General features: G+C 29.1%; 1 protein-coding gene across 3 annotated transcripts; it reads right to left on the reverse strand.

The window, feature by feature from the left end:
- On the reverse strand, positions 3,096-6,524 carry LOC109358880 (protein SHOOT GRAVITROPISM 5-like). Of its 3 annotated transcripts, XR_002109014.1 has the most exons (5): positions 6,157-6,524; positions 5,952-6,097; positions 5,355-5,754; positions 3,422-4,298; positions 3,096-3,389 (listed from the first exon to the last, which is right to left on the reverse strand). XR_002109014.1 is itself a non-coding variant. In XM_019603360.1 (4 exons), exons 1-4 carry the CDS (start codon positions 6,228-6,230, stop codon positions 3,497-3,499), a joined length of 1,422 nt encoding a protein of 473 aa, XP_019458905.1. In that variant the 5' UTR covers positions 6,231-6,524; the 3' UTR covers positions 3,096-3,496. The 3 variants fall into 3 exon arrangements, 2 of the variants coding, with proteins under 2 accessions (XP_019458905.1, XP_019458906.1); XM_019603360.1 differs by having other exon boundaries at positions 3,096-4,298; XM_019603361.1 differs by having other exon boundaries at positions 3,096-4,298; positions 5,952-6,524.

Raw genomic sequence — 15,201 nt, forward strand, 5'->3', positions numbered from 1 at the left:
GCAAAAGATCAAAAATAGGTGAAGTATAGGAAATTAGAAATATTTTATCCATTTGTTATATTTTGTTGTTTTAAATTTTCAACGGTACGTTTGTCAAACTTTTTTCTCAATTCTATCACCATTCTATAACTTTACCCTTTCTCTTTTTGTTATTAATTAATTTTAACTTTCACCTCACCTAGCAAATAAATATGAGTATTTTAGTTAAAATATAATACAATGATTTTTTTTAATTTACATATGATAATCTCAAATAATAGAAGATATAGAATAGAGAGTAGTTTGGATTGTAGAAAAAAATCATCAGAACCTCTAACCACTTAGGAGTTCTACTAGGTATAGGAAGAGTGAAGAATCACAAGTAAGACACCTTAAGACAATTGACAATAATTTTATAAATGTCATTTCTATTTATAATCTCTTTCAAACTCCGCGTCGAATATCTAATATGTGAATTCACATATTGAACAAATCCAACAACATACATCATTATTTTTTTCCTTTTATTGTTTATTTATTCGGGTGACAAAATCCACAAACTACATAATAAATAAATAACATATTTTTTTTCCTTGATTTGTTAATTTGTTTGACATCACGAGTAATTCGGATGAAAACACAAAAGCTTAAAATGGTCTCTGCATATATGGAAAGATGCTGGTTCTGGTTTTTCTGGCTTCTGTTTTTCTGCTCCACTTACTACTGCAAAGGCCCTGATTCAGATGCAATAAGATAAAGAGACGTTGAGGTAGTAGTGATAATAATCATCATGAATCAATACACTTTGTTTTTATCTGTGTGCTTGAGAGTGACGACTGATTCTGTGACTGTCATTAACCCATTACAACAGTGGCACTGAAAAACATGCTTCTGCTCCCCTTGCTTTTTATTCACATTTATAAACTCACCACAACCTCTAAATCCAACAACAAAGACTATATGTAATGTAGAACCAAAAAATTATGAATTTATATTACTAGTGAAACATATGTAATATAAATATATTAGTTGATATTTTTATTTTTAATTAAGTATATCTTTTTAATCGGTTGATAATACAAAAGAGGACATCAAATGAGTTTAAGAATCTTTATTTATAGGGTTAAGATCTTTTCCAGTATTTGAATATAAGGTCTGATTTAATTTCATAATTTATAATATTTTTTGTTTAAAATATTTTAAAATCTATATCATTCAAATCTTTTTAAACTCATATATCATAATCTTATGTGGTACTTGATCTCGAGAGGATCCACCCTCTATTCAATTCTCCCTTTCTCTCCTTATCAACTAGTGTTTCTGCATTAATTTCCTTTTGGAAATTTTTCTTCGTTCTTTCTCTTTCGTAGTTGAGTTGAGTGGATTTAATATGCATACGCTTGATGATATAAGTGTTTTTATACTGTCTATAAATTTATCATTTATATGTTAATTATTATTGATTTTCAAACAAGAATATTATAAATTAGTGATGAATAATGTTCAAAAAATGTAAAAAATTTACAATATCAATACACAAATTTTAAACTTTAAATTCATTGGGGGTATTTAAAACATTAGGTAATTCTATTCAGATGATATCATATTATGATATACTACAGTAATATTCACATGAGGCATAACATCTCATACAAGTGTCATTTTTGTCAGTATAGTTCTTTAATGCTGTTGAAATACAAGTCTTCTCTCGTTTCTGGCCAACTTGACCAACAAAAATCTACACATAGTCCAAATAGAAAATCCAAGACAACCAAAACTATAGGGTAGGGTATTCAGTGTTGTTTTGTTCTCACCACTTACCAGTTCTGCTGCATATTTGTACTATATCATTACATCATATACTCGGTATTATTTAATCTCACTCACTTAAAAGTTTAAATACTACTAATTCTATACAGTATCAAATCCAACTAATACAACCTTTTTTCCTTTTGAGTCATATGCTTGCAATGCACGATAGAGAAGCTTAACGAGATATGTGTAACGGGACGACATCAATACCCATGAAGGTAATATTATTTTATGGATTTAATATGTGTACATCGTGTAAATGTTTTTTACATTGTCAGTAAATTAGTCATTATTTATATGTTAATCATGATTAACTCTCATATAAAAATAATATAAATTAATGGTGTATTGACAATGTAAAAAAATTAAATTTACCACACATATTTTAAATTGTAATGGCTTTCACCCACAATGTCAATTTTTTCCTTCCAAAACTCTTGTAGCATTCCTTTTTTGTTGTAAGAAAATAGAAATCTTGTTTCATATACACAATCTGTTGGAGTATTTTTCCCTTATAAAGTTGTGTACTCCATGCATATTTTTTCGTATTTTTTATTTTATGAAATCCTTCCATATCTTCTTGCTTTGTGTATTTTCTTGTGACATTCTAAGAGAAAATCACATTTTATTCTTCTTTACATGTATTACTTACTCACATTATATTAAGTAATAAGCTTATATCATAAAATATATGTTGGTTACTTCATAAGTTTAATTTGTTCAATTTTATTATGTTAAATAATAATATTAGTTTTGATGGTACATATGACATCAGTTATAGAGATAGTATTAGTGATTTTAATGATGGAGATAATATTAACTATATAAGATGAGGAGGATGATAAAATCCAAATAGACATTAGTGAACATATGAGTATAACATATGCTACTTCATTACGGATTGAGAACTAACCCTATAAAAATAAAAATAATGCTATATGTATGGGGTAAGATTTAGAATATAATTGAAAATAACATTCATGCAAAAGTTAGGATTTTCTCTAGCAGAGAAGCAAATACACGTAAAATAATAAATAAAAATAATACAATTTTACACTTTTACCCTTGCGATATAATAAGATGACACTTCTATCATATATATAAGGTAATAAAGTATCTGCTGATTTCTCCCGCTATTATAATCATGATATATGTCTTATATCTTGGTATTTGGTATGAGGATAAAAATCGTATAGGTAAATACAAAAGTGATAAACTTCAATAAAGAAAAAGAATCAATTTTTCCATTTAACCACCCAACTGCAATTTTTTACCCTTTTACATCATAGTTTCATTTGTAACAAATTTAATTAACAAATAGCATAGCCAAAACTGCAATTTACATCAATAACAGCCTTTTCTTTTCTTCTTTTTTCTTTTGGTTTTGCCACACTATTAGTCCCACTTACATAAACGCACTTCACTTGGTACATTTCTCAAAGATAGCAAGAAAAAATAAAAATAAAAGAATCAACCCATAAAACACATGCATGGATTGAAAATATACAAGACTATAGAGAAGAAGCTGATGAATGATTTTTAAGACATAGTTATTAGTTTCTCTCATTAGTCTTTGAGACTCAACTTGCTATTCTGCATACCTTAATAAAAGTCTTGTAATCATAATTTAAAGAGTGATAATCCATGTATTTAAATGAAGCGTGTACCCATATATCATATCATATATCTGGTGACTATGCTCTAATTAAGAGTTAGAGGTTTTGGTAAGATATTTTCCATTACCATTCTTCTCTTCTTGGCCACCTTCATTACTTAGCGCTTGAAACTGTTGCTTGCAAGAATGGCAAGTGATTTGAAGCATGGCTGCATTGATTTGTTTGATTGCATGTTGTTTCAAACTATAAGCTTTGTTCAGTTCAGCTTGTGCTTGTTGTCGAATCCTCTTAGCATTTGTGAACTCAAGTTCAGCTAGTTCAATCTGCGCCTTTGCTTGTTTCCTTGCTTCTTCAGCATAAGCCTTCTCCGCCATTGCTATCCTCAACTCCTCATGTGCCTGCTCACGTGCATGTGCACCTTCGGTACTGTTGTTTGATTCAGTACTTTTGTCACTTATTTCAGATGAACCAATGGAAAGTTGCAATCCATTGCCATCTATATTCTTAGGTGATGATAAAGATATTGGAGCAGCAACTACATGATTAATAGATGTTGGTGTTGCTGTGGAGAGTTGAAGATCCAAGTTGGGGTAGATGAGTTTGTTGTTATTGTTCTTGGATGATGTTTCAGCATTACTTGCAACAATGGTAGTAGTAGTAGTAGTTGTAGGGTTCAAGAATGTTTGTCTGTTCTGTGTTGCTATTACAACAAGAGGGTTCTTTGGTATGACTAGAGAGGGTGGTGGCCATGGAGCAGTGCTGAAATTGGTTTCACTTGAAGGGCTTGGGCTTGAAGCGGTTCGAGAGAAGCATGCACCTTGTAGTGGCTGTGGTTCTTGCCTTATACTCCCCATTTTGCAAGCATCTTGGTGCTCAATGAAACTCTCCACCCTATATATAAAAGTTAAAAGTATTCATAAGTTTTTAGTAACTTTTTGTTTATAAAAACTTACTTTATTTAATGATAAAGTACTAGGACTACTCAAACCCTTCATATAATAAGACCGGTAAAATGTAATTGAGCACCTTCACACAAAGGATGATGAAGATGAGCATTAATGTATGCTTAGAGTTAGAGGAAAAAACTGAGACAAAGAAAAAGTGGTTATAAAAGGTGCTTGGAAAAGGTATCTATCCACTGATTTTCAAAATGGTGGGAAGAGGTTCCAGTTCCACTAAATAAAAAAGTAGCCAAAAGAAGTCAAGAAGAACGCATGTCTTGTTTTGAGATTTGTACCAAGCTGGTCATTGAACAAATACAATGTTAATAGTATTTAGTTAATAGAATACATAATCACAAAGATATATAAGGAGGTATTATTCTAGTTCAAGGTATGGACCAACAAAAGATGAATTTTGGGAAACGTGTCTTCCCAACTGTCAATGAATAGTTTTCGTTAAAAATTCTTATGATTAAGGTTCCATCAGTCAAATATTAAACTTTTATTTTATAATTTTTTGTTCCTTCTTCCCCATTGCTTACTTTATAGTATTCCATTTCTCATACCAAAAAATAGTATTCCATTCCAAAAAAAATATTTGCCTTTTATTAAAGTCAAAAGCAAAGTAAAACAAAAGAGGTCTACGTTTTTGCTAAATTGATGATAAAAATGGGATAGTAGAGCTAGAAATTCTTGAAGCACATAAAATAGAGAGAAAAGAAGTTATAAAAAGTTGATACTTTATATATATAGATCTGTTTAGCTATCTGCTATTTTAGACATTTTATGAATAGGAATCGTGAATGAATATGAATCGTGAATAAAGATGGTAGTGTACTATATGAAACAATGAGTATTAATATTATTATTGGAAAACAGCGTATTTAATATATTGAAAATTCTGAAGTAGTATTTTCAAATACAAATCTTTTATACTTAGATTCATTTAGTGATGCACTAAGAACATTGGTTAGTAAGATCGGTGTAGTGCTAGTAATAAGTGTACCTTGAGAAAACGCGACCACAATCACAAGAGTGGCCTCTAGTGCCACAAGTTTTGAGGTGTGCTTTGTAATCAGATTGCACTGCATACCCTTTGGAGCATCTCTCACAAACCCATTGCTTATGGTTACTATGTTTCCTTCTGAAGTGTTTTTTGATCCCAACAAGGTCACCAAGTGCATGACAAGGGTCATGGTGCAAGCAAGAAGGTTCAGGACACACAAACACTCTCTTTTTCACCACTGGTGTCTCCCTTTTCAGCAACTTCCACGGCACTTTGTGGCGGCGCCGGTGCATCTGAAGGTTCTGGTCCCTCTGGAATCCTTGGTTGCAGATCTCACATACATAACGATCTGATTCAAGTAATGTCTTTGGTGATAGTGACACCACTTCTGCATCTGGATCTGACCCCAACAACAATATTAAAACTCAATCAATATTTAGTATCATAGTATATACATATGATATAAGTATTCAATTCAACTCGATTAAACAATTTAGATTGAAAAATAGTCCCACCCACCATTCAAAATATGAGGAAAAATTGAATAAGAATCATATATGATGTTCAAATAACATAATTTGAGAAGGAATTATGCACCTGGTGTTCCTGCAGGTCTTCTCCTCCTTTTATTAGAAGAAGCAGTACCATTGTCACTGCATGAAAATGGGTCAGATGAAGGATGTGATGATAAGTTATTATTGACTAACATGGGGAATCTAGGTTTTGTAGCTTTTGGTATAAGAGGCTGTAGAAGAGATTAAAAAAATCAAAAGGGAGCATAGAAGAAAATTAAAATGAAAGAAATTTTGCTTGAAACGTGAAGAACAGTGTATATAAGGTGTAGCTAGAGAAGGATGAGGAAGAAGAAGAGAACATAGTGATAGAGGAACAAAAGAAAAGCTCTTTCTTCCTTTCGGTTACTTCAGCTTTCTTTTAGCTAAACTTGCTTTTAAACTTTCAGCTTTTGGAAACACCTTTCTACTTCTTTCTCTCTCTTTCTCTCTGGGTTCCTCTCTTCTCTTCTCTTCCTTTCAACCCTCATCTTCAAACAGCAATTGTCTCTATAGCCCTCTCTCTCTCTCTCTATACTTAATAGACTTTCAAAAAGAGCGAGACCCAATCACAAACCTCCAAACTTGATCCCACCCATGGGCTCCAGAAGAAAAAACATCCCCACAAAGAAACAAAACAATCTCATAATTTCATCACACAGTAAATATTTTGCATTTGCATGCATAAATACAGGCCAAACCCCAAATACACACGTAACCTTCCTATTTTTGTTACTTATCTCTCTTACAAGTTTGGTATTAGAGTACAAGAAATTATAATATGATACCTTATACATTGGAATTATTCATTTTTTACAACATTGAAATCATTCATAACACATTAATCAATTAAAATTATTATTCAAAATCAAAGGTTATAATTCTTCGACTTCTCTCCATTACTGTTGATAAAAATATTTTTTCTTTTTTAATTTTAAGAGTAAAAATATAATATCTTACTCTAAATCAAAGATATACAAATGTTAATATATGTTGTTCTTTCTTTAGTATTTCATAGTAATTCCTTCTCTATTACCGAAAATGAGTTTCTCTCATCATTACTTATATCATCTTCTTTTGAATTTTCAATTTGTTATTATTCATAATTACTTTATCAATGAATGGTTCATTTAGGTAATACATATTTACATTTTTTAATTAAGAAAACAATTTCGAGTTTTGTGTATAGAAGAAACCTTGAGTGTCAATCTTATGATGTTGTGAATGTACTTGGTTTGTACAAGATTTCCTCTTTTTGGCTAGAAAAGCAAAAATATATATTTTATTTTATTTTCTTTTCTAAATCAATAAAAAAAGTGTGAAAGTGAGTTGAGTTGATACAATAATGATATGAGTGATATTAATCCGGAAGGGGCATATATCTTACTTATCTTTGTTGACAATTATACCCATACTAGTTTCTGTGCATAGTCTCTAATAAATTCCACTTGAGGCAGCTTTTATAAAGCGGATCTTGAGGATGTAAAGTCACCCTCAAGGGCAATATAGTCAATGGGGGTAATAATTTATTTCTGTCCAAGATGCTTTGCTTTTTGGTAAAATGGGGGCATCACTCCTTTACAGTTGAGAAGTTAATTGTCTTTTCTTGGCTAGGTTGGTAATGTTAGCAAATATTGTTGAAATGCCGCAAACATATATACTGTGCTATAATATGATCATCATTTTGCTTACCTTGAGTTCAAGATAAAAGAGGGGCAACAAAATGGGAAAAAAGAAACCATGTTATTGCATAAATGCTATTAATGTCACTCACTTTACATGTATTCATTATTATTATTATTATTATCATTATTATTATATATATTTAGAAGGGTGAAAATTTAAAATATATTTGGATTGATGGGATGATCTTTCAAGAAAAACTCAAAACCGAAATGCAAAGTATAGTAAGCCACAACATCGCATTAAATTAGGATTAATGGAATTTTATATAAAAAAATTCTTATATTGACCAGCCATGACATTTTTAATTCAACTAATTTTATTTAATAATATTTAAGTGTGCTATCTATAGAACTAATATTATGAAATCTGAACCGGATGTTAAACTGGAAAAGAATTCGTATTAGGTTTAAACGGTTAAACTGTTTGGTTGACCGGTTGATTTTATATATAATTAATATTTTTTATCTATAAATATATAATTATATACAAATGTAAACTTTTATATAATTAATAATTATCTATAATTACATTGAAGTAACATATCTTCATCTTTTTTTGGACTGGAGTAAAACAAGATATTAGACTAACGTTCCATTTTTTTAATTTTTTAGTGAACTGTCCGGTTTACTTCCCGGTTCAAAGCAGTTTAACTCTCACTCAGTTAAAACGGTAAATCATAGCCGTTTTCAAGTCTAGTCAACAGTCAAACTGATCGGACTGTTCAGTACGATCTAGTTCTCATAACACTGAATAGAAAGAACATATATAGGTTAATGAGTTGATTCATGTGTAATTATAGAGATGATTTGCTGCAAATGTATGGATCTCAAGTCTGGGATTGTCGAAAAGGTGATGCTCTATGTCATGTATTAACAGCAATATAAATTGTTCTAGCTAATTTGGCTCAAGTCCAAACTTTAACATGGGTTTTGAGTATCCTTATACTTTTTATTATATATAATTATTTGCTTATCATAGAAATATATTTTATTTTATGAAAAATAAATAATTGGTTTGGATAGGAAAATAACCTTAGTCACTAATTTAAATGCAAATACTCATACTTTTCACCTTCATAGTTGAATTTGGATGAAAAATACTACCATGTCAGAAATTGATCTAGAGGTCTTTTTATCACATGTTTTAACTCTAGGGATTTTTAACACATGTTTTAACTCTAGGGACTAAACTGCATCTCATTGTCAATTCAGTACATTGTTACTTTTGAACAAATAGACTATTTTATAAAGAAACAATAGTTTGGGTCCTTAAATGAATGGCTTATTTGTGCATTAGCAAATGAATTTATTTTTTCTGATAAAAATAGTTTTAAGGTCTCAATACTAAATAAAACATGTATTAAAAGAAAAACTAAATGCACCATTGTTTTGGAAATATATAAAAACATTGAAAATTGAATTAGTTGACATTTCCTTGTAACTTGTTATCTTTAATATATATCTATTATGGGTGTTGTTGCACCTTAGCTTATAAAAAATATACTAGGAAAAGTCTTAAATAATACCTAAACTGAACTTAATGTATGATTCGATTTTCGAAAATATAAAAGTAAGAAAAACAACCTTACCTCTAATTTAAGTGCAAATACTCATACTTTTCACCTATATAATTGAATTTGGATGAAAAATGTATTCATGTTAATAGTTGTTTTAGGTCCTCCTATCATGTTAAAAATTGAGCTAGTGAACTTTTTACATTTACTAAAGTTTAAGGACTAAATTACACATAATCAACAATTTAGGGGTAGTTACGAACCCAAAAGAAATAATTTTTTATCTAAAAGGTGAGGAGATACTTATGTTAGTACCCAAAATTGTATGATATTAAATGAATTTATTTTGTCTCATAAAAATATATTTCAGGTCTCAATATTAAATAGTTTTAGAGGATCTAGAACCGTATGTAATTTATAAGGTTTAAGTATAAGGTTTAAGTATCATTTTAGGTACTTTTTATTAAATTCAGGCTTTTTAGCCTGGCCGATCGGGCTATTATAAATCTGGACTCGGACTGGGCTTATCCGAGCGGGTTCGGGCTTACCCGGGCGGGTTCGGGCTACCCGTTTTACTTATATGTTTTAATCTTTTTTGAGACTTTTGGCTTGGTAATAAGCATTAAATGAAAATTTACAAAACAACTTATAATAAAAATAGATAATAAGTATTATGTTATTGTGTATTTAATTATATTTAACTTTTACCACAAAAATATAATAAAGAAAATAACGTTTACAACAAAACTAAAATCAACATAAATTGTTTATTATAGAGAACTCTACACAACCAAATTTAATATAATAGTTCATAATGAAAGTGTTGACAAAGAACATACAAAAGATAATATTTTTGTTAGTATCCAAATGTTTATATATTAAAGTGAAATTACAAATTATATTGTGTTAGAGAGTGAGAGTCCAATAGAAATGACGATTTAATAAAATAGTTATGTTAAAAATCATACACGTGGACTTAACATCACGTCTTAACTCAAATACAATGCATTAGATCTATAAGTTTAGTTGCATTTGGCATAACAAATATGTTAGGAAAAGTTATAAATTAATATCAAATGATATATATTTTTTTGAATAGACTAAATATTTAAAAAAAATTAAAAAATATTTTTTATTTTATGCGGGTCTGCCCACCACAATCCACAACCCGCTTAGGATGGGTTTGGGCTACTATTTGATATGTATAAATTGTATCCATTCTTTTTAATCGGGTCCAGTTTAGCCCAAACTCGATGCAGGTCACGCCGAACCCATCCAGGTAATCCATTTTGACACCTCTTTATATAATACACTAATACACATGACATTTAGTTTTATAAAAGAATTCAAAAGCCATAATGGAAGTTCAAATGGCAAAGCCCAATGGGATTTATTAGAGAAACCACGTGTTAAAAATGAATAACACATCCAAAAAAGAAGGCCAAATGACTTATATGTCCCCGTAAGTGCTTTATATTATTATATATCTGTTAAAAAATAGTGCTTATTAATATCATTTGATCCTTTTATAAGAACATTTGGAGTTTTAACTTTTTTTCTATTAATTGATTTTTTTTATCAAAATATGTTAAATTATTTGATTGTAAAGTAAAAAAACATAACGGAAAACAATTATAGAAAACTACATTTAATTATTGAAAAAATAATAATATTCAAAACATTATTTTTATTCATAAACTAGGAGTCTTATAAAGAGGATTATATATAGGTATGAACATGTGTCCCGTAGAGTTAGGTAAAATTTATCTCTTACTCAATCTTGAATAATGTTTGAGCTATTTTTTCAACTTGAGCTTGTGCTTAGACATGAAGGTAATATACCCTAAATGTGAGTCTTTATCTGACCCTAAACTTGATTAATTATGATGTATATCTCTTTTAGATAAATATTTTCAGTATATATTATTATTGTTATAATTTGACATATGAATTGATATATATATATATTGTTTATCATGGTGAAAAAATTTAGAGAATCAATAATTTAGATTAAAGATGTGTCATTATTCTATAGACAATTTGATTGACACACATAAAAACATGATGAATAAGTAATCATAGAATGAGTTAGATCGAGTCATATTTATGTCTTATTGAATTCTAATTGTTGTGTGAGTCTAATTTTTGAACTCAAACACAACCATGTATCGAAAGAAATCTGGCCATATTCGGACTCGAGCAAACCAATTGAGCGGTTGGGTAAGATCCATCCCAAATTATATGGTAATAGATATTATGAGACACTTTCCTAGATGAACGGTATCAATTGTCATTATTAACGTGTAGAAATGGTGGCAGTGGGCAAAGAGACACACGAACGTTCATTCTTTTGGATACATTAACGGAGGTGAGTGAATGGACGACCACGATTGTTTTGGGCTTCACGATAACACAGTAGACCCGTGAGTGGAAGAAAATTGAAAAATGTTTATAGCCTTTTGACAATAGACTATATCTTATAATAGTCATTATTATTTGTTGACAAGAGGCACATGTTACATTGTATGTCATACCGAAGGATTTAAAGACTAATTGCTTGTCTCATTTTGGTAGATTATTTTTTTCTCAGCTCACGTTCTTTTCATCACTACTGCTAACCCAACAATATTATTTCACTCACACCTTTAGAAAAATTGATTAAAATAATATTTTCTTCTTCTCATATAAAACATTGTTTTCTGTAGAATGGGTGGGAGATGAATATATATTTCATAACTATGTCTCATCTTACAGAACTCTGACATGTACTAAAGAGTAAATAATATGTACCGACTCTCCTGGTGAAACTATACAAACTATAAAAGCTACAAAACCTTTAATTTATATATATTATTACACCGACAAAAGAAATAAATGTAATATTTTAAATAAAAATGATAATAAATATAATTATGTTAAACAAAACATGATATATTATGAGAATAAATTTAAATAATATACAATTCAATATATTTACATTATTTTTGGTCCTTATGAAATACATTAATAATTCAAAGAATTTATTGTTTAAATCATTTTTATACTATATTGTAATAAACAAAAAATAATGAAAATGTATCGACTCGTATATTATTTGGACTACTTTCGACAATATATCATATTTTGTTTAACTTAATTACACTTATCATTCTTTTTTGTTTAAAGGAACATACTTATTTTTCATGTCAGGTAATCAGTATAATGTATGTATATAAATTATGGATTTTTTGTATTTGTAAAAAAATGATGGGTAATTTGTGTAATTTCACTAATGCTCAACATTTGTCAATATAATTTACTCTATATTAAAAATAATATAATATTAATTTTTTCCACTACTTAATTTTTTTAATAGATATCATAATTTTCTTGGATAGAGACAAAGTTTGGAACACACTTTAGGACATGAGATTTCTATTTCATGTGAGAGATGGAGTTTTTGGAAGAAAAATATGGTGTAAATAAGGGGTGTATACTAGGGAGAGAAAAATCATTTATTAATTAGTTTAACCGATTAATGTAATGATATAAACCAAAAACTAATGTTAGAATTAAAGACACTAACAAATATAAACTTCAGAACTAAAATGAGAGAATAAATTAATGAATCAAATTGAGATAAACAATTAACTTAAGACTTAAAACAGCAATTTAAAAAAAATAAAGGACAGACTCCAACACAAAAAAATGATGTTTGGTGGCTGCTGGGGTCAAAAAGTAGCGGGCCCCTCCTTTATCTCAAAGCTTACTAACACCATAATTTTCACCACCTTCACATATTCTCATCCTTAACTTTTTCGTATTGATTTCATATTATACTCTATATGACCTAACAAGTTCCTAAATGTTGAAATAAATTAAAGTGCAAAAGCTACACTACTTATGGCAACAAATATCATAGCCATGAAGAGAAATAGTATATAATCTCGTGTAAGAAAAATCAGATAGAAATTGCGTGTAACTCAATAAAGACAAATGCCATTGATTTTTTAGAATTTAAAAACTAATAATGTTGTTTATTCTTTAAAAATTCCAAGTGATAGTTTATTGGGGAAAAAAGTTTTACAGCAAGTTACACCCTAAAAAAGCTATAAAGAAATAGCTTTTAAAGTTGTAATATGGCCAAGATACACAACAATTTGTATAATTTGCATTGCTTTCACAGTTCTTATATACAACCAATTAAAATAAACAAATAAGTATAAAGAATGTGTTTAAAGGAACATACTTATTTTTCATGTCAGGTAATCAGTATAATGTATGTATATAAATTATGGATTTTTTGTATTTGTAAAAAAATGATGGGTAATTTGTGTAATTTCACTAATGCTCAACATTTGTCAATATAATTTACTCTATATTAAAAATAATATAATATTAATTTTTTCCACTACTTAATTTTTTTAATAGATATCATAATTTTCTTGGATAGAGACAAAGTTTGGAACACACTTTAGGACATGAGATTTCTATTTCATGTGAGAGATGGAGTTTTTGGAAGAAAAATATGGTGTAAATAAGGGGTGTATACTAGGGAGAGAAAAATCATTTATTAATTAGTTTAACCGATTAATGTAATGATATAAACCAAAAACTAATGTTAGAATTAAAGACACTAACAAATATAAACTTCAGAACTAAAATGAGAGAATAAATTAATGAATCAAATTGAGATAAACAATTAACTTAAGACTTAAAACAGCAATTTAAAAAAAATAAAGGACAGACTCCAACACAAAAAAATGATGTTTGGTGGCTGCTGGGGTCAAAAAGTAGCGGGCCCCTCCTTTATCTCAAAGCTTACTAACACCATAATTTTCACCACCTTCACATATTCTCATCCTTAACTTTTTCGTATTGATTTCATATTATACTCTATATGACCTAACAAGTTCCTAAATGTTGAAATAAATTAAAGTGCAAAAGCTACACTACTTATGGCAACAAATATCATAGCCATGAAGAGAAATAGTATATAATCTCGTGTAAGAAAAATCAGATAGAAATTGCGTGTAACTCAATAAAGACAAATGCCATTGATTTTTTAGAATTTAAAAACTAATAATGTTGTTTATTCTTTAAAAATTCCAAGTGATAGTTTATTGGGGAAAAAAGTTTTACAGCAAGTTACACCCTAAAAAAGCTATAAAGAAATAGCTTTTAAAGTTGTAATATGGCCAAGATACACAACAATTTGTATAATTTGCATTGCTTTCACAGTTCTTATATACAACCAATTAAAATAAACAAATAAGTATAAAGAATGGAAAATATATCACACTACATAATATACATATATATAGTCTAGTACCTGATCCAATATGAAATGTGAGGCCCAATGCCCAAGGGATAATGTATTGGCAAAAGAAAAAATGTGTAGTGAAAAAGTTTTTCATTTCTGCACTCATCATTTATTGTTCATATTAATCATAATTAACTTAAATATTAATAATATAAATGGATGAATAATGTCCGACTATATTATTATGTATAAATCTTTATACTGACAATAAATAGATATTATACTGGTAATACATGTGAAGTAAACCACCATATATATTTTCCAGCCAGAATGATAAGCACGTCGTTAAAAATAGACAAGTGTGTAGTATCCATAGTTTTTCTACTATAATGTTTTTGGTTTTTGAGGTTTAATTAAATTATAATATACATCTGGCTTCTTATATCATATTTTTCATGGTCTCCATTAGGGATGAGCAGGATCCTACCTTACCCTTTCACCCGGTATAATCCGAACTTTATCAGGTTCGAATATGACTGGGTCTCATTGGGTCTAGGGTAAGATTTGGATTTAAAAATTAGACATAGTCAATATTTAGGATCGGTTAAGGACTAAACATGACCATGCCTGACACATCACATGATCATTCGTTCATCATGTTTGTAAGTGTTTTTATTCAAATGTATCAAATTACGTATTTAAAATAATAAATATTATCGAGAAGACTTTATCTAAAATGAGTATGTATTATATTTAGTCGGGTTTAGGGTCGAGTCGATTTAAAAGCTGACCTGATTGATAGTTAAAGTTAGATTAACTTTGTGTCTAGGGTCAGGTCTGAATTCAAAAAATGAT

This window comes from Lupinus angustifolius, chromosome LG10 (genome assembly GCF_001865875.1).
Source record: "Lupinus angustifolius cultivar Tanjil chromosome LG10, LupAngTanjil_v1.0, whole genome shotgun sequence".
NCBI lineage: Eukaryota > Viridiplantae > Streptophyta > Magnoliopsida > Fabales > Fabaceae > Lupinus > Lupinus angustifolius.

What these genes read in the sequence shown, in the direction of transcription:
- LOC109358880 (XM_019603360.1), bottom strand. Translation starts at nt 6,230, where the DNA reads ATGTTCTCTTCTTCTTCCTCATCCTTCTCTAGCTACACCTTATATACA. An exon ending in AAGACCTGCAGGAACACCAG is followed by an intron (nt 5,755 to 5,951) that starts GTGCATAATTCC and finishes TGTTGGGGTCAG; the next exon opens with ATCCAGATGCAGAAGTGGTG. An exon ending in TGTGGTCGCGTTTTCTCAAG is followed by an intron (nt 4,299 to 5,354) that starts GTACACTTATTA and finishes TTTTATATATAG; the next exon opens with GGTGGAGAGTTTCATTGAGC.